We start from the raw sequence: 25,655 nt of genomic DNA, 5'->3' as shown, positions 1-25,655 counted from the left end.
TTAATTTATGCTGCATCTTTTAAAAGCCTTTCTGCTGGCTATAATTCTGGTGAGACTTCCCATATGTACTCTTAAATTTTAACAGCAACACTTATGACATTCTAGCTTTTGTTAGCTTATTTACCTTGCCATAATTAAAATTGAAACTGGAACTATTTAGGCTATTTTCCATTTATGAGTTTATCTTGATATACATGAGATCCTGCTTTGTTTATAATTGGAGCTAGTTCATCCCATTTACAGTTTAGACTGTAAACTTGAGTGGGAAATATGCGACATTACTCACCACCCTCCTTGCCGTTCTGCAAAGTAGTGGTTTATTCTTGCTTGTTTATTAGTGCATTGAGCATTCCTTCCCATCTGAGTTGCTATAGCAACATTAATCTCTTTCCATGTGTTTAGATAGGGTCAGTAGCTATTCTTCAGTTAAAACATTGGGCAGGCTTTTTTTCTCCCAGGCATAGCTCTAAATCACATGAAACTGGGAGAAGCTGGGGCTCACAGGTCATTACAATGACAAGATGATGCAATATCCCAAACCTTTCTGTAATTTTTCACTTTTTGCTTTAGTGCTATTTTTAAAGTCCCATTGGGCCATTCAGTTTACCTTGAACTGGAAGTTCACAGCAACACGTGCCTTTTTTTTCTTCACAGGCTTCCACATAATTCCTTGATGATTTTCCCTGGAATATATGTTTCCTGTCTCAAATAAATTTATTGGTTTAAATTGCATCTGAAAAATACAATGAAAAATGCCTGCATGGTGGTACATTTGGCTATAGCTATCTTTACTGAACTACCTCAACCACCTTTGTCAGTGAGTCTAGAATTAGGAAACCATGCTTACTCCCACTTTGCATGGTATGTGGGACTAAGGTAGGAATGCACATATTCTGGTGTAGTCTGTTTGTATCCTAACCTGTTGTCCTGGGTTTGGTCAGGATAGTGTTCATTTTCTTTGGATGTTTCTCACTGATGTTTTGGCTCTTGTTAAGTAATGCTTATCCTAAGTCAAGGACTTCTTAGTGTCTCATGTTCTGCCAGTGGAGAGCTGCACAAGGAGCTGGGAGCAGGGGGAGCACAGTCAGGACAACTGACCCGAGATGGCCAAAGGAATATTTCCAACCACAGAACGTCCTATAAGAGGGGGAGTTGGCTGGGAGGAGCCGATCGCAGCACAGGGACAGGCTGAACATCAGTTACTGAGTGGTGAGCAACTATCTTGTGCATCACTAATTTCTCCTGGGTTTTATCTCCCTCTCTCTTTCATTATTATTGATACTATTATTATTGTTGTAGTTGTTATATTTTACTTTGCTCCAGTTATTAAACTTTTCCTACATTAACCCTCATTTCCATGTTGTAAGTTGCTCTATCTTTTTATACCTTGCTTTGTATTTTCTTCAGTTTGTTTGACTTTCTTCAGTTTGTTTGCAAGCTTGCTGTTTCTTCCAATGTCAAATCTACTGGGACTACCACAATCTTGGCATGGGTGTGTGCTTGACTATTATTCCAAGACTGCTACCTCTGTGTTTCTTTTTGGTAGGCTTTTACATGACCTGCATTTTTTTTTCTCAGTGCTTCTATTAACTTATGTTCAGGTTTTCCTTTCTGTGATGGAGAGGCCACCAGATTTCCATACTTTGGTAGCCAAATAGTTAAAGCTTGATGTATCCGGTCTGAAACCAAGTATGAAGCTAGGTCATTTCCTTTGGGTTTCTCTTTTAACATCATTAGCAGAGGTTGTGGCTGTGTTGCTTGTGCAGAGTGAAGGCAGACAGCTCTTTTTTAGTTTTCCCAGCATATCTAATAGTGGATTTTCCATACTTTTGATAAAAACTGGAGCCATTTGTGAACCACACAGAATAACCTGTGGCACGAAGACAATAACGGAGCTTTTATCCAGTGAGAGACACATAAAAAGGTAAAGTGCACTTCTGTTCTTTCCAGTGATTAAAAACTCTATAGAGCTAGTGGTAAAGTTTTGCCTTATTCTACAGAAAGCTCTTATTTATAAAAGCCAGTGAGCATCCAGCTAGCCTAGATTTGCTATATATTCAGTTTTTACTTTTCCACTGATTATGTACTTTAGTGGAGCATGTGTGATATGAACTGCTGCAAAGCAGCCTCTAGTGATGCCTATCCAAAACTAATTGCCTATACTAATGCTAAACATGGTTTTTAATAAGGAATAGAGTTTTTTTCCCACAAATGTTAAGAATCTTGAAGCTAAATAATTTTTTTTCTGTGTTCTTTAAACAGCACCGTGTAGATTGGTAGTGGCCAGCTGAACATGAAGCAGCTTACAGTAATGTACATCTAAAGGCCAGCATTTGAACTAATGCAGTTTTACTTCTTTTTTTTTTTTTTTCTTTTTTTTAAATTCTTTTTTTGTGAGATTTCTTCACTATTTTGGTTAGTGGTTTACTAATTTCTGCAAATATGATTCTCACAAAAATGTAAGCAGCTGCAAAAGTGAAACAAATACAATTTTTTCATGCATGGACTCTCATAGTCAGTTCTACCCTTTGGTGGTACCAGCATCACCATTCCTTCAACCTAAAACTATGACTGAGTATTTCACTTTAGATTGTACCTGAGTTTTGTCATGATTAGCTTTGAAACCTCTTATTTGAGTAATGCTGGCTACTTCTTGAGTATATTACCAAACTTTTAGTTTTTCCATGTACTGATATATCATTAATGTGTGGTATGACATAGCATATTCTGATGGTAATTTCATGTGTATGTGTTGTATTTTGTCTGAAAGTCTGGAGTAACATGGATAAAACAACATTACTTTCTCTCACAGCTAGATGTTGTTATCAGCTGTGCTCTGTTAGTGGAATTCCAAAGAAAGCACTGGCTAAATCAGGAACAAAATAGCAGTCAAATAATCTGCTTAGTATTACATGAATTTCAGGCACACAAACAACCTGAGAGATGGTTAAATTATTTAAGTGCTAAAATCTCACTTTTTGCATTTTTTCTTTGCTTTTAACCCTGGAGAAATAGGATGTTAAAATAATAGGTCTCTGTACTAATATCTTGCTTGCCAGTAAACTTGTTGATGGTGGATTGGAGTCCTTCCTCTGCTATTTCTATTTTTTCACATTTTAAATTACAGACACACAAAACTTGAGGAAATTCTGTTACCCAAATATCCACTGTTTTTGCTTCCTCCGGATTCTTAATAACAAAGCATCAATGACTTGCAGGAATCTCTCCACCCTCACCTCCCACTGGTCAGGCCCAATTTCACAAACATCCGTAGCAAAATCTGTGGCTAATCCATTTTGTTTCAACAAGGCTGTGCCAATAATTCCCTGGTGTTCCTAAAAGGGATCCTCCCATTCCTGAAGAAACAGGAGGACTCTTGAACTTGGCAGCTATTTAACTGTAGGCAGAGATCTTAATACAGGTACTTGAACATCCATTCATGCATACAGGGCTGCAAGTTTTATTATTTTCCCTCTTTCTTGATCTATAGCTGGAATAAATATTTGTTGAGGAGAGTGGTTATTGACACTACAGTATCAATTAACAGCATGGCACTAGTGGTAGTTAATGTTCTTCCTTTGACTACCCAGTACTGATATGGCTATTGGCCATTTCCATTGGTTATATTGCAATTTTACCACTAGACCAAGGGCAAATAGACAGCAGAGTCTCCCTAGACTTTGTTACTGAGATGAAGAGATGATGCCTGAGGGCTTTGCTGAGAGGGACCTATAATTTTCCATAGTTTTCATTCCTCATGATTTTTTATTTGCTTGACAAAAGGAGCCAGCAAGGAATTTATGTATTCCATTCCATTTTCTAAAAGCTTTGCCTCTTTTTCTCAAATTTACAATGTTTTCTTCCAGCAGTTTCAATGTTGTCCCCTAAAGGAAGTTTTTATTATATTGTCCAAAAATATTTTGCAGTTACCATTACAACCTCTTTTTACATAAAGAGCTTAGCCCACACTGAATATTTTTTTTTCCTTTTCTGTTCCTTTTTATCATTATCTTAAATGGAGACTGGGTCATTTAAGGCTGTATTTCTGAAAACTATAGTCTACAGTGTGTAGACATCTCCTTTTAGGAGATCCACAGAACTGGGATTTCCTTGTATTCTTTCTTACCTCTGTCACCTTGCCATTTTCCTTGTCCATACCTGCTGAAGCTGAATTTGCAGCTCTTTCCATTGTAGCTCTGCTTGATTGCCACATCTGATAATTACTCTTTCTAGCTTAAGTCTTGTACCACTGCCACATGAAAGACAGTGGTTCTATTTCACCAGATACATTCCCAGATGCCAATACTAACAATTATCTTAGAATTCACAATATTTTATAGTCTCATAGCATTCTAGGTGGAATAGCCTGCTAGCCAAGTCTCCTGGCATTGCTCAGATAACTGTTCTGAGACATGTACCTACTAAATTTCTTGCAGAAAATTGTTCCTGCAGTATAGCTGATAATCATACTCCATTCTGAGGCTGTACAATCTTTACTAGTTAAGGAAAACTAATCCTTTAGCCCCAAAACCCCCATTTTAAAAGTTTCTGAATTCAGTGGCCCCAAGTTTTAAGCAAATCCTCTTGCTCTGCAGTCAGGTCAGCTACTATTGTTATAATAATCTCCCACATTTTAGGAACAGCACAACCCAATCAGGAGGAACCAGCAGGGTGCATTCTTTTTTTACCACTGTTTTGGTTTTAACATCATAACTAGTTCTTAAAAGCCTATTTTGTTTTCACTTTAACCTGAATTTTCAGTATAGTTATGGTTTGAGTTTCCCTTATATCCTTCTAGTATAGTTGACAGTTGTGTTCTGGGTGACTGGTAATGAAGTAAAATGGCTTTCTGAGTGTGCAGAAATCCATCTGTGCAGTAGAGGTTTCAGGGTGTTCAAGTTAGTAAATGGTTAACTGCAGAAACTTTAAGGTAAACCTAGAAATCAGAAACTGAGAATCTACTTTTAAACACCATTAGACTGGTATTATACACACAGATCCAAAGAGAGACAAAAGCCTGAATGTTCTTATTATCAGCTAGATTAAAACGGATGCAAAACAGAGATAACATTTTTTTGTAAGAATTTGCCATTATTTCCACTCATATTTTGCTGATATAGAAGATATACATATATTTTTTTCCTTTTCTATTGTTCACCCCTCTTTTTTCTTGTATTAATCTAAATATATATGAAGAAGGGATTTTTAGAGTTGAACAATGTAATTATTATTTTCTTCTATTTCCTATCATGGTTTAACACTAATGTATATGAGTCATCTGATATGGCATGACAGTCAGGTTCTTATCTGTATCCATGTTATCTGTTGGGAGGAGATCAGTTTGCAGAATAGCCACTACTATGAACATTGTGGTCTCACAAAGGATATTTTGATGACTGCAAAAATGGTGGGACATAAAAAGGAGCAAGATAACTTTTACTGCTCTTGGGGTTAGAATGTTTATGGGGAACATCTTACTATGAAATCTTGAGGTAAGCATTATTCTTCCTGCCCAACTTCACCCTTTTGTGAAACAGAGGAGATTGTCTGTTCTAGTGCTGGATTTAATGGAGCAAGGTGAACTCTGCAACAAATTAAATGTGATAACACAATCCAACCCCCAGTTCATGGAAAGACATGCACTCATGATGACTTAGACTTAGTTTCATTTTTGGGCCTGAAGGAAACATGTACACATGCTTCTCTTGAGAGATCTACTACTCTTGAATAGTTCTGTTTACTTGATATGTGACTATAGGTGGAAATCTATTAGGAAAGTAGGTTGTAAGTCTATTCTGTGAAACAATGCATCACACCAGTATTCAGAAAAAGATTTTGTCACGTATATATTTGGAACAAAATGAAGTACTGAATTTCGGTTATTTTGTTCTTGTAAACATACCATTTCATATACACATTAGATTATGCCATTAGTGTGTGAGTAATTTTTATGGTCTTGTAACATACAGTAATAAGCATCTTTCTTTCCTAATGTGTTGCCAAGGTGTTCCATAAATAACCTAGACAGATACGTTCTCCTGCCTCTTGTGCACCATACCATGGAATCAGTTTCATTATAGAACTTGGCCTGGTTCTGCTCACACCTGCTTATAACTTCCAGCTCGGTGGATGTCTTCACTAACTGATTGTCAGCCATGCATGATCACTGCAGAAATCATTTTTCTTCTTTAGGGTGTGGGGTAATTTAGCAATATATCCATCTACAGACACCACGAAAAGTCCTATAATGTCTTTTGCAAATGGCCCATGACATGGAGTCACTGCCAGATTTTTTCTTCTATTGGTTAGATAAAAGGCTTTTTTTGCATTCCAAATCTCATAGATACTCACCAGAAGTAGTTTCAAAGAGATCAATTTTCTAAATTTGGTTCTGCTTCATAGTACTGACAATTCAGAGAACCCCAGAGGATGCTCCCGTTGAGGAATCTCAATTAGCACTTAATAAGCATACCTTGCCCACAGGTATTCTCTGGATCCTTTGCCTTAGGTTCTCTAATTTCTACTGGAACAGCATTCCTTGCATGCCAGGTGCAGACAATGAATGAAAGGAGAGTAGATTTCTCCTTACAATAGGAGATATCTTGGTTTGATTAGTGCTCAAATGAGATGCTGAGAGTTGCTTTCTTGAATGTTTTCCATACTAACAAACTCATTTGTCCTCAGTGAGTGGTGTTATGGCAACAGGCCTGCTCTGAACACTTTATTCAATCAGGGTGAGCTGTTAATCATTCATGATTTATTGTTGACTATAAAAAGAAATCAAGGTATACGTGTACTATCAGGGCGTTCACACTGGCTCACGTGTCATTGCATGTGAGCAGAATGTAAACTCTGCAGAGGTCATGACACGGCTGAGTCAGAAAGGAGGATGTCTAGAGTGCAAAGAGTGAGGAAGTTGGAATATGAGCAGAGATCACTTTGTTCCTTCAATTATCATTTTGTGGTGCTGCAACACTGTCCAAAGCCTTGTGATTCAAGGGTTCCCATGAATATCAACATTTGGGGAGCCACCTGCCAGTCCTTCTGCCTCTGACCTGCAGCCTTTATCTTCCATTCTTTCTGGGAAGTAGGAAATCATGTCGTGACTTCACTGTCCACACAGGGAAGGGGAGGAACATTGAGGAAGACCTCTGAGGCTTGCTGAGTAGTTAAATATCTTATGTGGGTGCTTTCTTGTTTCTTGGCAGGAAGGTCTGAATTTACTAGTATTACTCAAATGAGTTTGGCCATGATTAGCACTTCTTAAGTTTCATTGATTGCATTACTGTTTAATAGGTTATGTCATTTTTACACAAAGTTTATACTTAGGCATCAGTAAGAAATAAATAAGAAAAATGCCCTGAAATCTGGATTTGCTATGCATAGTCAAATAAATTCAAGTTTCAGTGGGAAGTGTATGGAAAAATGATGTTTTCCCTTAACAAGGATAATACCTGCGGATAGAATGATAAACTTTGTTGTAATCCAAATACATTTTAATGATCTTATGATGAATTTATGGAAATTAAGGTTAAAGATCCTTTATGGAATTAGGAAAATAGGGATTTAGAGAAGATGCAAGTAGATTAATCAGACATGAGAGCATCAAATCTGAGTCACTAGAAAGACTGCAGGTAATTGCCTGTTCAGTTACTGTAGCCACAATGTAGCTGGCCACAAAATAGAGAAATCTGATTTTCTAGTTGCTGAAGTCTTGCATGGTGAAGAGTTATTTCCTCCAGGCTCTTTAGAACTGTTTCTTGCAAAACGATCACAAGCAGACATATCTTGATATCATAACTGGAATCTTCCTGGTGAGTCTCCCAGGATTGCTGTCAGGCATCATTGGTGTTGACATGTAAGGTAGAGGTGTGGTACGTGGCAGATGTTTCTGGAAGAAAAAATTATATGAGGGAGCATTGCCTCTATTGTCTGTGGTTATGGATGTTTGAAAGGTTTGGAGCCTGTGAACATGTGTCTGCACAGTATCCAATTGCCTGCAGAAACACTTTTACCTTAGAGTGCACAATCATTTGTTTTACTGTAAACATCAAAAAGGAACAAGGCAATTTGACTGTGGTTAAAGACAATGTGCAGAACATGGTCACAGTGCTGTAACCAATGTCTTATGAGAGGATTATCTTTAGTCACTTCACCACAGCTATGAAATCCAAAGTCTAAGATCAAATAAAATAAGTAAGTATACTTTCATACTGCCACAGAAAGTGGAAGTCAAATTACTTAGAGAAATTAAAAATATTTGCCTATTATTGAAATAACCCTTAGTTTGGGGCTACTTTCCTGAAAAAACCCCAAATCTTTGAAATAGTTTTGTGTCAAGAGGGTAGTAATGTTCAAGACCAAAAACACCAATTCTGCCTAGAGGGGTTGTAGGAACTGGGAGGGGGATGGGGGGGTGTTTGTTTCTTTTGGTTTGGGGTTTTGGTTTTGTTGAGTTTTTTTGTCAAGAGATGACAAGCAACACTTGTGAAAGCAGCATTAAAATTTTGAACATACTGTAAAGTGAAGTGAAAGAAGAAGTTCTTCCTATTTGTTGTGGACAGGGAAGGGGTAACAGGTCTAACTTGTCTCAAGAACAATTAATTTTAGACATCCAGAAAAACTCTGAGTAGTTCAGATAGTCTGAAGTTCTCCATCTTTGCTTTTGGAAACTAACAGTGAAGGTACAGAATTCAAACACCTGTTAAGAATTTAATATGTAATATTTGATGTTATCTGAAGGAAGGAGGATGGACAGGACAGCATTTTGACATTATATGTCTTCCACATGTAATGAACTTCCAAATGTAATTAACTGTAACTATAGAAATAAACAAAACTTGAAATTCAGTATTACTAGGGAAAAGCGGAATGAGAGGTTTTTCAGTCTTATAATTTCATGTGTGATCGAGACATTTCACAGATAGTATGGAATAGAATGCAAGCATTTAGAAAATATGGCTTTAAATAGTATTGTACGAGGGAATCAGTCAATAGCTTTGATTTCTGTATAAAATACAAAATCAATGCTGTTATATATTTCATATATAGGGAGTTTGTAAACTCCTTTCCTTGTTTCTCAGGTGTTCAGCTGTCTGTGATCCAAGACAGAAGTGTAACCATCTTTCAGACCTTTAAGGAAATTACTTAATTTGGAGCAAGAACTGCAAAAAAATTGATAAAACTGGGGTTCTGCAAGGTAAGAAAGGTTGCAGACAGAGGTACATCTCTTGAAATGAAGTTAAGCAGCAGTTTAGGTATTCAAGAGAAAAAAAAATCATCATGAAAAGAAATAAAACCCTAAGGGAAAAGCAGGGCTTTGAAAGACAGTAATTCAGTCCCAAAGAAGATTCCTTCCAGGGGCAGTAGAAGCCAGCTCTACCCTACCTCACTGAGGACTCCTTGGCCCACAAAGATTTTCCCTATTTCTTGCTAATGGGCATTAACACTCAGTTTAGTATTTCATTAATTCAAGTTATCAAAAAATGGTAATGTATCGTAACTAATCAGTAACTGCTGAATACTTTTAAGGTGAGTTTACCCAGTTCACAAAGGGCTCTTTGTGTGTGGCAAACGGTCACGGTCCAATCAAAGCCCCTCGGTGAGGGAAGGATTACTTGCACTGTTACAATGTCACCAGGCGTATCCTTGCCTAGAAAAATTATATGGACAAAAATTGGACGTGTCATAGTATTATATATTTTATTCAGATTTAAGTGGGAAAAATGTTTTCCACCTGCACAAAAAGTAATTTTGTTTATCTTTTCCTGTCAGTTTTCATTTGTAAAATATAGTCCTGAACATTTTTAAAGCCCTAATGTTCTGTATTATATTTATTTAAATAATTTTTCCAAGTGCAACAATAATAGAACTTTAAATGCAATTATCCAGCAAGTAATGGTTATGTTTTCAGAAACAAGACTGAGTTTGTAAAGCTGAAAACTAGCACATTAGTAGTAGGAATCCAGTGACATTGGTTTGTGGCAGTCCTCCTTATGAGGATTAAAAATTAACTCCAAATCAAATCACAGACAATAAGAGGGGAGTTTTGTAATTTTAAAACATGCTTTTCAGAATAGACTTTCCTTTTAAACACAAATAGAAGTTTGATGTTTACATTAACTTGATTTGTTCTCATGCTTCGTCCAGGAAAAATAAAATGTCCAGCAATTACAATAGACATTATCCTGTAGCTGAGCATACGGCATAGTTAAAGGAACACAAAGTTGTCAGTTTCTGACAGTATAATAATTCCTTTCATATAGGAAAATTCTCATTGATAGAATAGTATTCAAGTTGGCAAAATTGCTTTACAGAGTATTATTCTTTTCCAGCCCTGATTAACAGGCTGCTTAACTAGAGCAGGAGTTCTAGTACCATAAATCAGAGGTTCTTCACAGGTTCTATGCTAGGGTTGAATATCATTGTGGAATCATTACATAATTCCTGCAATCCTTTCAAGCATTTTGCCTACCTGGCTCTTACTACAAAATCCAGCTTTCCATCTTTAAAGTAAATAGAAGAAAAAAGTAGCTTTTGTGATTTTTCTCTGGCCACAGTATATGCAGACATTGAAGTATTTGCTTCAGTTTCTTGTTTGTTTGCTAGTTTTGTTAAAAAGTGCATTTAAAAAGTTAGCTTTTCTTGATATTGTTTAGAAAATTTTGAAGGCATTGTGCCATCATTTCACAACAGTTTGTCTCTGATATCAATGATTATCATTATTAGATTAATGTCTCTGTGTCAGTAGTTCCAATATCATCGGTCAAATTATGATGTGCTGGCCTGCATCAGATAAAACAGAGTGAATAGATCAAATTTGTTGTTTTTGGGATGAGATTTTCCCAACAAAAATTATTTTTTAGAATGATATGTAGTTGAAACTTAGCCACAGAACCTGAGAACCCTATTTTTCAAATGCCTTTTTCTGCAGCTTCAGAAACTCATATCTCATGATCAGTTTGTTAATAAAATATTAATACATTGTGACACAAGAAGGGGAATGGATAAGTACATTTAGATAGTCAAATACATGGAAACAGTCTGAAATAATTAATAGTGAGTATGGTACAGGATGATCTGTGTATACCTAATTTAACTGCAGTCCAAAAATTATGTTATGATCATGCAAACTACAACTTAAATCACAGAGTTATACTGAAAAATCTGGTGAATGGTCTGTAAGAGCACTGACTCAAAGAATGATTTAAGGTTTGTTTATTGTGCCAATACAATCTCTCATTATACTAGAGAGCCCAAGAGAGATTATTCAAACCATGCACTTATAAATATAAGAGAAGGGAATTACCTGTGCTCCAACCTATGGAATCAATGTTGACAGAGCATTTCAAGGGGCCTATGATCATATTTCAAACATGTAAAAAGTATTCATGCTTAAAATTCTAAAAAAGATGTGTGAATATAATGCAGACACAATAAAAGTATTTTAGACAAAGGGAAATTGGCTACTATCTTAACTAAGAGGGGATTAAGTAAACCTTATGAATATATGTAAGTATTTTCACATAGAAAACACATCTGATGATGCAGAGCTTCACAGAAATTGTAATATCCAAGAGGTATTGTTCTATCTTCAACTAAATAATGTCTGTGAGGGTAGAGATGGAGCATTGAAGTAGTTAGCCAATAGGTGTAACAAACATATGACCACTTGTAATTTTTGGTATAAAATTAGAAGTTTTCCTCTTGTACAGGCATTGCTTTAGACAAGGCCAACTTACCTGACCTCATGAGTCACTTTACTGAACTTTCAACTGTCTAAAATCTCTTAAAACAATTACTCCATAACTCAATAAAGGTAGCTCTTTGAGCTGCAGTTGTCATTATCTTCATGAAATCCCACTGATCCACTGTTGAATTGGGCTGAAATGGACCTGGGTCAGAAGTTTTGGCAGTCCAGGTAGATGAAACTTATCAGTCATTCTTTATTTGCTTCTGAAACAACAAGGGATTTGAATCTTCCAACAATTCCCACATTACCAGATCTCTGCTTCTTCTAATCATAATAAAACAAACGGGGTTGAGAAGGAATTTTAAGTTGTTTATGAACCTTAAATAGCCCAAAGGTCATGTATTGGTCATCTCAGTTTAAATCCCTCTTCTGTGAGAAATTTTGTGACTAGTAAGTAGAAGTAAAAAAAAAAGCCCTTTTCTTTCATTTTGAATTATTCAATGATCAGGACACTCTGCTTTCAAGACATCCTTACTTATCTTCTAGTCAATGTCTACTTGATACAGACAATGTCTAAACAAGATTTCATGCTTCAAGTCTTGGGCCGATAGAATTAAAAATTCCCCCTTGATGGTATCAAAGATTGGCTAAAGCTGAGGGTAAGCTGTTGATGTAACCAAATAACTGAGCTGAATTTTCAAACACTGGCTTTATGAATCCTGCTAATGTATTTAGGGCAAAACCAGTCACCAGACTTTGGATGAGAAAATATTTCTCCTTGGATTAGGTTGACTGGCACCTATATTGTTTCTAGGTGGTTTTGTAGATTTTGGTTGTAAATCAGCTACTACATGATTTTCATATACTCAGGTAATGTGCAGTGGTGATGCCTCAGATTCTGTTGCTGTTGTTTTATTTTACAGATTTAACTTTTTCAGGTTGAAATTGTATACTTTCACCCAAATTATAGGTTTTAAACCAGATATGAGAGATTAAAAGAAAATCTAATTATCTTCTCTGATTTCAAATTCACTGCAGTTGTGGAGCTATGTCACTGACCAAACTACAGAAGCTGTAGAGAAGTTACAGAATTTTGCATCTTATTAAGTAGATGCAAAATACTATACTTCTGTTTTCCCACTTTTTAATATCAATTTAGTTGATTCAGCTTCTAGTGTGATAAAAACAGATGTGTTTGATTTTCTTTGCATTACTTATGCAGGCAATAGAAACTCTGGCAAAAATTGCTCTTTTGTTTTATCTTTATTTCCGTTTCTTATCATGATTGCACTGCAATAGCATTGAGACATGGCAATGAGATAACAGAACATTCTGACGGATCTCATTGTTCTCTCTACTTTCCATTTAGGGCAAAACGGTTGTGAAAGACCTGCATATCCTAGTCCTTTTTTTTTTTTTTTTTTTTTTTTTAATCAATTGACTTTTCTTTAAGGATTCTTACTTACTTTAGTTTTTTTTTGGGTCCCACTGAAATAATTGGACCAGTCCATTAAGATCATGTCTAGGAAAGCATTTAGGCACACAAGTTAAAACCCAGTATTCCCAGTAACTGCTGTGGATAGACTTCTGTATAAATACATCACAATGACTTTTGATAAACATATAATACTTATTAACTCTTATATTCTTCTCGATTGGCAATGATAAACTACCCTTTCTAAAGTAATTCTCAATCTGATAAGACTATCTCTATTCCAAAATATTATAAAAATACTGCTTCACTAACATTTTGAGATTACAGGCATGCATAACAAAAATAAACAATTTTTTTTTTTTCTGGGTAATTATCAGATTAAGTAAATTTTGTGTGAGTAAAGTGATAGAAGACCAACAAGAAAATTCATGTAAAACTTTTTAACTTCTAGGACAGGTATTGTATTTAATTTTTCATAAATTTTACTTCTGTAAAAATGTTGAACATGTCTATTTTAATACATACATTGAAATAAGGGTTATGAAGTGCAAATAATTTATTTAACTGTTTAAAATTTTTGTTATTTTCATTGAGGCAATGCCTACAGATACTGATAAAAACAGAACATTCCACAGTAGAACAAATGGCCTATTTCAAACTGTTTAGAATATAAACATACATTCAAAAATCAGAATAATAATTAAGCACATTTCTGCTAACCAGAGCTATTTCCAAAACACTTCTAAACTGAGTCTGAAACTCATCTTGCTGTTCTGCAGTTACTCAAATGAGGAACTATATGCACTGTAGTAAAATCCTGTTTTCTTTTCATGCTAGATGGGCAATGTTCTCCTGGATTAGATTTAGAAGATGGGAAAGGAAGCAAAAGATTAAAACAATGTTTTGGTGTTACCTGGTTTCATTCTCACTGTGTATTCAAGGATGGATTCATCTTTAAGTGCAACAGTTACTTCAAGCATTCAGCAACATCTCTAATAAGGTAAAGGGGAGTTCCTTTCCGTTTAAGGGGCAAAATCAAAACAACAGTACCTATAACAGGGAACTTTTCCTGGTGGAAGAATAAAGTATTCAGGCTTGTTTTCCCAGGTGACAATGAACTATGCATGCGTTCAAGGGATAGTATTATTCCCTTTAGGAAAAGGGAGGTACAGTCCAAAGTGCATACATTTCATTACCCAAGATAAACGAGGCTATTGGAGTGGGAAAAAATCCAAGAGAAAGCTATTTGTTATGTCTGTCTTACATAAGAGGAGCAAAGTCCAATCATGCTGCATGTCCTTACCCGTATTAATTCTGCTCAGGTTTGAATAATTTTTCAGAGGAGTAGACGCAAACCAGGAGGAAACTTTCACGGTATGTCAGTAGTTTGGAGGGTTTTTTTAAAATCAGTGATATTTTATAAATTCACTGATAACTAAAACAAATCTAATTTACTGCATATTCTTTTAAATACACATTTTATTTTTCATTTATTCTGTGTATCTGTGCTGCATTGCAGAAAATATTACTCTTATATCATTAAAATGAAACTAAATAAATGACGGAGATATCAAATGGCTAAATACAGAATATAAATTTTTGTAAGGAAACTCCAAACTTCTGGACTTATTTCAATATGCTTATACTTGTGCATTAGGAATATTCACTTTGTAATATATGATATTAATAACTGATTATAATAAATAGCCATATTTTTCTTTCAAACAAATGATTGTTGAGATTGCTCTCCTCAGCTTAAGATTTTGTATTTCTCAGTCAAATATTATTTTACAGGAAACTATCTTCAATAAATTTAAAATGCCTTCTGAAGATGAAAAGAAGTATTCTGCAGATGGAAATAGTCATGAGATCGCTGCATCCAGCCCGGGTCATGAATCTGAAGACAAACAGTAAGTATTCTTAAATATAGTAAACATTATGTATTGAAGCTTATTAGACTCCATTATCTTGCTTTATATTTTATTGAAATTCATATTTTAAAACTTATTGTAACTTACTTTGCTAAGAAGACCTAGTAAGAGAAAGCTTTGTATCAACATAAGAGTAGCATCGATTGGCACATTCATTTCATGCAAAAGGGCTATTTATTTTCTCCTTTAAAGGACTAAGTGCTCTCAGTATTGACTAGAAAAACAATTCTAAAATATGACAGAAATTATGTTGGAATGGAAATATTGGATACATTTATGTCATCTACTAAAAATTATCTTAAAATTTTTAGTACAGTGGTTAATCAACATTTTACATACCTTGAACATGTTATCTATTCCCTATCCACTATGTACAAAAGTTTTCCTCTCTTCTGTTTTGAAATCTATACAGTGCTTTAGTTCACAACTTCCCTGACCAGATAGTGGAACCACCAGCCCCACTGATGTTGCTTCATCCTTGAAGGGGTGAACTGGGAAGAACATGACTTAAATTTATAGAAGTTAGGAGATGATGCTACTTACATTGCTGAAGTTTTAAACAGAAACATCTCAAGAATGCCCAGTAAATCATGTTCATTTTACACAATTGTTTGCTGTAAAATTATTTCAAAATTATAATATATTTGAACTGCATTTATATGTTGAATTAGTATTTCTGCAAAATTAAGTCTCTTTTAAAATTCACTAAAACTACCACACTTTTTTTTTAGCAAGGCAAAGACGAAGCAGAAGAAAGGGGAAAAACCTAAGGTGGTGAGCCCATTTGCACTGGTAAGGTTTATTCTCTCTATATGCGTCTACATATAGATACACATAGGCACATTTCAAAGTGTAATCAAAAATGGTTACAGTTATGTTAGCATCCTGAATATATGATACTGTCTCTACCAAATGTATTCATGCTACAGAATATTGACTATAGTATAGAAATCAAGCCGTTCTTTTTGTGGGTGTAGTTATACTAAAGAAGATGTCTTTTACAGATGAGTATTCTTAGGAGTGTTCCCTTGGTAAATCATCATCCTAAACACACCCATACAGATATTTGTTTATGAAAGATAGGAATTTCCACATTCACAGCGAGAAGCATGGCCACATACCTACACTGAGTGTGGTCTTGTCCTCTAAATTACCAGTCAGGTACTAATCACACTAATTATCCCCATGAGTCATTATTCAATCACCTGTGTCAGCAGTAAAGGGCAATTCCATGCTACTGATGAAAGTTAAAATTAAGAATTGTATGCTAAAAGGTTCCAGATTCTTTAAATTTTTCTGCATGTATTTTAAACCACAAACTTGTAATATTTAATCAAGTAAATCCTAGGTCCTCTCTTAGCCATACTGAAATATTTTATATTTTGTAGGTTTAGTGGGTGTAACACACAGCAATGACACTGCAAATAACAAACATAAACATGATGGTGGCCAGTGCCCAATTTCTTTGCTTTGCTATATCAGTTTACACTAGTATAATTACACCATACAACTATAATTTGCATCAGTAAACTTAGTAGTTTACAGTACAGAATGAACCCAATGATTTTGTAATAGATGAGCTCAAACTTTATTAAGTTCAATGGCAAGAGAATTTAAGATTTAGATTTCAATACCTTTTCATGATGTCTGGGTACATTAGGAACATTAGATTTTCTAACTACATAATAATGAATTTACAGTAAAAGAAATTATTGCCTTAGTTATCATAGCACCATAAAAATTTCTTATAATTTGAACTTTAAATGGCAAATGTAAAAAGCATAATTTTTGTATATCTTGTTTTCCTATGGTCTTTCTTACTCAGGTGGAGATACTAGTGCATTAAAATGCCACATCTCTCTGGTTTTGAGAGTTTATAGTATATAAGGGCTTATATAGAAGGGATTTATACCTGTACATTTAAAATTATTTTAAACTGTAATTCTAAAGAGATAAAGTTGTAGATTTGGGAGAGCAAGTGTACAATTTATAGCTTTTTCTTCACTTTCTTGACTTTGTAGACATAACATTGTGTTAGCATTCTAGTACAACAGTTAGAATTAATTTCTCTTCTCACTCACAGTTCCGATACTCCAGCTGGTCAGATAAATTATTAATGATACTGGGCACTGTGATGGCAGTAGCCCATGGAAGCAGTCTCCCTTTTGCCATGATGATTTTTGGTGATATGACTGATAGCTTTGTTGGATCTGGAGAAAAAAATTTCTCAGGTAAGAATATATCTGCTATGACAAGATCAATGGCTCCTATTTAAAACAGAAACAGGAAGATTCACACATCTTGGCAGGAGATACAGTTGTCAGAAACAACAATGCTATGCTATGATGCAAATTAGCCGCTCATGTTCATTGAAACAGAAATACACTGTGGTTGGGGTGACATTGTAGTGAGAGTCTCCTATAGGCTGCCTGACCCGGGAGACCGAGCAGATGAGGTCCCTGTAGATAGATTGGAACAGCCTGGCATTCACCAGCCCTGGTCCTCATGGGGGTCTGCAACCACCCCAATAACTGCTAGAGGAACAAGACCACCAGGCACAAGCAATCCAGGAGGTTCCTGGTTTGTGTTGATGATAAATTCTTCAAATGATAGAGGAGCCAGTGAGGAGAGGTGCTATGCTGGACCTCTTTCTTGCTAAAAAGGAGAGACTGGTGGGGAATGTGAACCTGGAGGGCAGCCTGGGCTGCAGTGACCATGAAATCATGGAGTTTTAGGGCAGCAAGGAGGGAGGACAGCAAAATCACTATCTAGAACCTTAGCAGAACAGACCTGGACCTCTTCAAGGACCTTCTAGGTAAAGTACCATGGGATAAAGCCTTGGAGGGAAGAGGAGCCCAAGAAAGCTGGTTGATATTCAAGGATGACCTTGTCCAAGCTCAAGAGCAATGCATTCCAACCAAGAAGAAGTCAGGCAGAAATACCAGGATGCTTACATGGATGAACAAGGAGACAAGCTCAAACACAAAAAGCAAGCCTTGAGAGGGTGGAAGCAAGGAAAGGGAGCTTGGGAGAAATACAGAGTACCTGTCAAGCAGCCAGGGATTAGGTTAGGAAAGCTAAAACCCTGATAGAATTAAATCTGGCCAGGGATGTCAAGGGCAACAAGAATAGCTTGCATAGGTAGGTCAGTGATCAAAGAGTGATGAGGGAAAATGTGGGCCCTCTCCAAAAGGAAATGGGAGACCTGTTCATTTGAAATACAGAAAAGGCTGAGGGGCTCAATGATCTTTTACCTCAGTCTTCACTGGCAAATGTTACAGGCACACTGCCCAAATCACAGAAGGGGAAGGCAGAGACTGGGAGAGTCAAGAACTGCCTGCTGTAGGAGGTCACGTTTGAGACTATCTAAGGCATCTGGAGTTCCACAAGTCCATGAGACCCGATGAGATGCATCTGTGGTGTCTGAGGGAACGGATGGAGGAGGTTGCTGTCCATTATATTTGAGATATTATGGCAGTCTGATGAAGTTCTCACTGACTGAAAGAGGTGGAAACATAACCCTAATTTTTAAAAAGGGAAAAAGGAAGACCCAGGGAACTCCAGGCCAGTCAATCTCACCTCTGTGCCCAGCAAGATCATGAAGCAGATCCTCCTGGAAACTGTGCACAGGCACATGGAATATACGGAGAGGATTGACAATGGCCAGCATCACTTTTTTAAGGGCAATTAATGCCTGACAAATTTGATGGCATTTTGCAACTGGGTTACCAATTTGGTGTGTAGGGAAGAGCTTGGACATCATCCACCTGGACTATCTGCAAAGCACTTGACAAAACTTGACACAGTTTTCACTAAATTGGAGAGGCATGAGTTTGATGGATGGATCACTTGGTGGATAAGAAATTGGCTGGAGGGTCACACTCAAAGAGTTGTCCAAGTGGAGACCAGTGATGAGTGGGTTCTTCAGGAGTCAGTATTGGGACTGACACTGTTCAATGCTTTGTCCTTGACATGGACAGTGGGATCTGGTCAAGCTTTTTCCTTGACATGGATCTGGTGCACCAGTGGGATCTGGTGCACCCTCAGCAAGTTTGCCAACTACACCAAGCTGCGCAGTGCAGTTGATGCGCTTGAGGGAAGGGGTGCATCCAGAGGGAAATTGACAGGCTGGAGAGGTGGATCTCTGGGAATGCCATGAAGTTCAACAAGGCAAAGGGCAAGGTCCTGCATGTGGGTTGGGGTAATCCCAAGCACAATACAGGCTGGGAGAAAAATGGTTTGAAAGCAGCCCTGAGGTGAATGATTTGGAGGTGTTTGCTGACAAGAAGCTCAATGTGAGCCAGTACTGTAGGCTAGCTGCCCGGGAAGTAATATCATGTGCTGCATCAAAAGAATTGTGACCAGCACGTGGAGGGTGGTGTTTCTACGCTCTCTACATCTCTCTGGAGTGCTGCATCCTGCTCTGGGACCCTGCACCATAAGAAGGATAACTGTTGGAGTAACTTCAAAGGAGGGCCATGAAGATGATCAGAGGGCTGAAGCAACTCCCTTATGGGGACAGGCTGAGCAAATTGGGGTTGGAAGGCACAGCCTGTAGTAATAGGATGAGGGGTAATAGCTTTAAACTGAAAGAGGGACAATTTAGACGAGATATCAGGAAGAAATTCCTCACTATGAGTGTGATGAGAGACTGGGACATGTATACCAGAGATGTTGTGGATGCCTGATCCCTGGAAGTGTTCAAAGCCAGCTTGGGTGAGGCCCTGAGCAATCTGGTCTAGTGGAAGGTGTCCCTGTTCATGGTAGGGGGGTTAAAACAGGGTCAACCCCTTAAGGCCCTTTCCAACCCAAACCACTCTGTTCTTCTATGTGTGTGTGCTCAAGAAGACTTTTAAATCTCAAATTACAGTGATGTAGTTTTGTAGTCAGTGGAGTTATGACAAACCCTGTATTAGTAATGTTCATTCATGTGCATTAAAATTTCCTCCTTTCTTCCAAATCATCTTGATTCAAAAGGAGATGTAGCAACTCCAGATATGCTGAACAGCCTGCAGGAAAACTAATTTGTTAAATCTTGCTCTGTTAAAAGTATTTACTCTTCTCTTCCTTTCTAAGAAAACTCTTCAATGGATGAATTGAAGAATGTCACTGCAGAAATGCTTAACCAGCTGGAAGAAGACATGACAAGGTAATTAAAAATTGATATTTCCTCTTCTTTTTTTAATGTAGTCACACATTTCTAGTCAAGCCATTCCTCTCCCAAGGATGTTTCGCACACTTTAAACAACATAAAAAACCAATGATTTAATAATATGTGTAATTAAACATTGACACAAGGGATTATTTGAGGCCCTGGTAAGATTCTTGAACATTCCTAGCTATTTCCAACAATTTCCCTGTAATCTCTTGCTCTGAGCCATCCTGACAAATTTCAGGGGTGCCCTATATCCCAGTGAAATCTGCATTGCCATCCTTCTTTCTTCTCTTCCTCTGAATTTATAAATAGTAATTGTTATGATAAAAAATTATATTGATTATCATCTGTCAATACCTTGAGCTATGGTGATTCACCTGCAAAAAAACGTTGAATTTTCAGATACTACCTACTTTGCTGCCAAAGCATCAAGTTCAGCTAAGTCACTCTCTACAAGTACCTGAAAGGAGATTATAGCAAGATGGGGCTCAGTCTCTTCTCCCAGCTAATAAGCAACATGACAAAAGGAAATGGCCTCAAATTGTGCCAGGGGAGGTTGGATGTTAGAAAAAATGTCTTTGTGGAAAGGGTTGTCAAACACTGGAACAGGCTGTCCAGGAATGCAGTTGAGTGACCATCCCTGGATGTGTTTAAAAGATTTGTGGATGTGAGACTGAGGGACATGTTTTAGTCATGGACTTGGCAGTGCTGAGTTAGTGGCTGGATTCAAATATCTTAGAGGTCTCTACCAACCTAACAATTCTATAATTCTATAATTATCTAGACTGTAGAAAATGCAGATTTAGATTATATGCCACCTTAAATCTAGCATTCTAGAGTGGGAAACAGCAGAAGACAATAGCCAGTAGGTGCTTCTGCTACAAAACTCCTTAAGGAAAAGATCAAATAAGAAGAAACATAATAAGCTGCTAATAGATGTGTTTTGTTAAAAGCTTTATTAACCATTGTCCATACACTTGATTTATGCACGATGTCGGAATTTTGTGTGTTTCTTGTACCACTTCATTTTCTTTTCTTCAGGCTGAACTCTGTTCCTCATTAAATATTGAAAAAGTCTGATGTACTTTGAAGGGAAGGAGATAAGGCATTTTCTGTAGTAAATCTTGCTGTTTGATATCAAAGAGCATTATAATTTTGGGTAACAGTGGACTGTAAACTTATGTAGCTTCAGCAGTTAATTTTTTCAATTAAAAAACCTATGACTATTTACACCTAAAAACCCCAAACCAAAACATACCCAAACAGCTCTTTCCCATAAAATAAATGGACAAGGTATGAAAAGGCTGTTTCTTAGAAATGAAGAACCTGAATGTAATGAGAATGAATCAAGAGGGAATTGGCAATTATGCTTTATAGGAGAGCTTCTTGCTTCTGCAATATTTCTGTCAGCCTCTGACATGAATGTAAGAAATGTTCAGTGGAATATACTTGCTCCCACTGATTCAAAAACAAATTTGAAGGCAGAATTGCAAACTAAATAATGTGTGTGTGGGTGAAGTTACCCTAACTCTTCTGTGTTTAGTAAACACTTGATGCCTAGCTGCACAACATTTTCAAAGTCTGTCTTGTGTTTATTCTGAAAGAACTTTTTAAAAAATTACTAAAAATTGCTACATAGGAAATAGTAAAATTTGTTTTGCCCATTATTTAATTGGTGAGTGATCTCTCCCTGTCCTTATCTTCACTTATGAGCTTTGAATTATATTTTTCTTTTCCTAGTCTAGCTGAAGAAGGAAAGTTGTAGTGTCCTCAACTGGAATCCAACCAGGGCCAAACCCACCACAAATAAATTCTGAAAGTACAAGCAAGAATAAAAAGCAGCCTTAGTTTCCCTTTAGAAACAGATTGTTTACTGATAAATATATCAACAGCAGCACGGGAATAGTTGCTCTTTTCCAAACTTTCTAAATAGAGCCTTGAGTTGGCATTTTCACTGGTGTGACGAAGCTCTTTGTGCCAGCTCCTTGTTTCTCTAGAACGCCTGCCAGCAGGTCAAATAATGATAGAAACTGTTTGCAAGGACAGAGTTCTCACACGGGTGTGTTCAAGTACTGAACTATACATGTGGACTTAGTCGAGTTTGTTACTCACACAGTTTACCTAAACTACAACGATTACCCAAAAGAAACAGAACTATTATTTTTCAATTCAATGTGCATTTACTCTCTGATAAGTTACAGCAGTGAATTTACAGACTTTATTTCATCAGCATGGAATCTGGCAAAGCCATGAATCCCTTTGGAAATGATTTGTCAGTAAACAAAGTCCACGCATAAATCAATTCTTTGAAGAAATGTCGCATCATAAAGTAATTGTCTAAACTGCTGAATTTAGAATTGGTGTTCTTGGTTTTAGTTTGAGAAGCTTTTTTTTTGATGGAGCCAAATGCAATTGAAGTCAATATTCAACTAACCAGCTTTCTGTTAGGCATTAACCTGATTTTATTAAACACTTTTGATACAGTGAATTTCCTAATGAGTACAGTTTCGAAGTCCCTAACTCAACTGTATGATATTATAACCACAAAAGAGATTGGAACAAAATTTGAGAAGTTTAATTTGTAAAGCCATTCTCTCTTAGAGCAGAGCATTTGCACACAGATTCCTGAAATTTCTCCTGCCAAGTTTCATTTTAAAGTTCTATAAAATCAGTAGGGATAACTTAGTAAAAGAATGAAGGTCACAAGAGTTCACAAAAGGTCATGAGTCAAGCTTTGTGCTAATGGTTTACTTTTATATAGATACATTATTCTTATAATTGCAGGTGATATACATCATAAATATTTAATCATTGATTTTAGTTGTGTTTTGCAAATGAAATCCATTAAGTTACATTTTTTAAATTCAGTTCTAAGTTCCATTATGACTGATTCTGATGTAATTCTTCATCAAATCAAAATCGATTTTATTATTTTTAAACAGTTTAAAGCTGTGACTCAGATTTACTCCCAGTCTGAGAAATATCGTGGTTCACATACTCCTGGTTTGGATTTGACACCCTGCTCACAGCACAGGGCTGAATTAATGTAAAAATGTAAAAGTAAGATATCAGTTATGAATAAGAGATCCAAAGAATTTTTGATCTAATGGCATTTGTTTTCAGTAGCAGTAAGTATAGTAATGCTGTATTGTCAAATCAGGAAATATTTACTGCATCCATCCACTTATTTATTTATTTATTTACATAGACAGGCATGTTTATTATTTAAATGTGTATATGCTATACATATATGTGATTTAGTCTGTCTATGTATGTTAAAAATGCTAGGCAGTTTATGGACGTGACAGATTCAAGTGAAAAGGGTATTGTATCAGAAATACAGTTCTAAAAGAATCTTATGAGAAAAAACTTACTAAATTTTAAAAAAGATCATTCTGACATTTAATGCTATTCATGGAAAACTCAGCAAGTTTTACAGGGAAGTGTAAGTTTTAGTCCAAGCATATAAACCCTAATTCAGATCAAACAGAAAAAGTAAGCATCATGATAAATTTGCACTAGCAAAGTAATTAAACCAATTTTAACCTGATTTCAGAGAATCTTGCCCTTTTTTGGTTTTGTTTTCCTTACAGATATGCATACTACTATTCTGGAATAGCAGCTGGTGTTCTCCTTGCTGCTTATATTCAGACTTCGTTCTGGACCTTAGCAGCAGGTCGGCAAATAAAAAAAATTAGAGAAAAATTTTTTCATGCAATTATGAGACAGGAAATTGGATGGTTTGATGTAAATGATGTGGGAGAACTTAACACTCGTCTTCTAGAGTAAGTACACCATACCTTTTCCAATGTTATTTGATCTTGTTAAACATGCAGGACTAAAAAATTTTTATTTTTAAATTAAACTATGAGACTGACTTGCTAGTACTTCTGATACAGGACTGTCACAAAGATGTCAGAAAAGCATTTTGTAAAGTTCCCTTGAACTCTGAGGATGACTAAAGCCCAGCCTGTGTTATTACCCCATGAAAAGAAAACAGTTCCTTTCTGGACACACTGAGGACTGAAAAAGGTGCTGGCTCAGCCCAGCAATGTGAACAGCTTTAACTGCATAACATTGCCTATATGAAATCCTTTTCTTTTATTTCCAAACAGCCCACAAATACCAAACTGATAAAAACTCTGGAATTAAGAAAGTGAGAGTAGTTTTGCTCTACAGAAAAAAATTTAACTTTTTCAGACAAAAGCAGGTTTATAGCATTACAATTTCACAAGAAATATGAAATTTTCCTTGTCCACACTACATATTGCTTTACCTTGAAGAAAACTGTTATTGTGAGCAGTAATTGAATAATAAAGATTGTCTTTCACATGTAAGAAAACTGGAAATCTTTCTTGTGCTTTCTGCATTTTTCTTCCTCTCTGTAAATTGTTTTTCAGTGATGTCTCCAAGATTAATGACGGAATAGGTGACAAGGTTGGATTGCTTGTTCAAGCACTAACAACATTTGTGACAGGATTTATTGTTGGTCTCATAAGAGGATGGAAATTAACCCTTGTAATACTCGCAGTTAGCCCTGTCCTGGGACTTTCAGCAGCCCTCTGGGCAAAGGTAAGTTAACATATGTACAGCGTCAGGTTTTATATTAATGACAGATAATGAAATATATCTACATATCTGTAACTCTTAGTATTAGAATGTGTCCTTAGAGCAATTATAGCTTTAGATAACACTTAGGTGCATAAGCTCTTAGGTGAACTGTGTATCAGTACCCTCTCATTCAAGGCCAAGTCAGATTGGGCTCTGAGCAACCTGGTGCAGTGGTAGGTGTCATGCCCATGGCAGAGCAGCTGGAACTAGCTATCTTTAATATCCCTTCCTAGGTCATTCTACAATTCAGTAATTTTATGTCATTTGAATATTATAATTCCCATAGATTGGGTAGACTTGTTTGGTTTGAAGCTGTTTCTGCTAATATTGCACATACAGAGAAAGAAGCAAGATATAAGTGTAGAATCTACATCTGTAAATCTTTAACATCTGTATATGTACTTTTTCTCTTGAAAGAAATAATTGCACCTCCTGGAAAATAAGAGAATAATTTAGAAAAAAACCTTTGTCTCAGACACAGAGGTTTTTTCATAGTTGTTAAAAAATTTGGTAAGAAATGCTGTACAGACCCAGATAAGAAAAGGTCCAAATTTCCATGGGACCACAGTGCCTTATATTTTAAAATCTTCAGACTTTTATGGTATTTAATTTCCCTTATATTTCAAAGATCATTAAAGCTGTCACTGTCTTGAGTGAGTATATTGCAGAAAAGGTAGGATTGGAGATGTATGTGCCATATATGTCAAATGGCTGGGTCCTCACAGACTGTGGCCACTTCTTCACAGTTTAAGCTACAGGGTCCTCTGGCTAAGGCAGCCAGAGATGAGAATGAGCTAAGGAGGTCTGCCTGGGGAAAACCACAGCAGCTCA

At 36.4% G+C, this 25,655-nt stretch overlaps 1 protein-coding gene across 1 annotated transcript in view; it reads left to right on the top strand.

Moving 5' to 3' along the window:
- Positions 1-1,737: 1,737 nt before the first annotated feature.
- The window catches only part of ABCB1 (ATP binding cassette subfamily B member 1), a 48,405-nt gene continuing 24,487 nt past the window's right edge, over positions 1,738-25,655 (top strand). The window contains exons 1-9 of the mRNA XM_063150769.1: positions 1,738-1,924; positions 9,084-9,199; positions 13,965-14,127; positions 14,922-15,037; positions 15,790-15,850; positions 17,142-17,289; positions 20,135-20,207; positions 23,807-23,998; positions 24,614-24,785. Coding sequence (XP_063006839.1) covers positions 14,946-15,037; positions 15,790-15,850; positions 17,142-17,289; positions 20,135-20,207; positions 23,807-23,998; positions 24,614-24,785 — 738 coding nt within the window. The 5' untranslated portion in view covers positions 1,738-1,924; positions 9,084-9,199; positions 13,965-14,127; positions 14,922-14,945. The remainder of the gene's footprint in view (positions 1,925-9,083; positions 9,200-13,964; positions 14,128-14,921; positions 15,038-15,789; positions 15,851-17,141; positions 17,290-20,134; positions 20,208-23,806; positions 23,999-24,613; positions 24,786-25,655) is intronic.

This window comes from Melospiza melodia, chromosome 1 (genome assembly GCF_035770615.1).
Source record: "Melospiza melodia melodia isolate bMelMel2 chromosome 1, bMelMel2.pri, whole genome shotgun sequence".
In the NCBI taxonomy this organism is placed as follows: domain Eukaryota; kingdom Metazoa; phylum Chordata; class Aves; order Passeriformes; family Passerellidae; genus Melospiza; species Melospiza melodia.
Note: the sequence above shows the minus strand (reverse complement) of the source record. Positions and strands in the feature narration are given on the sequence as shown.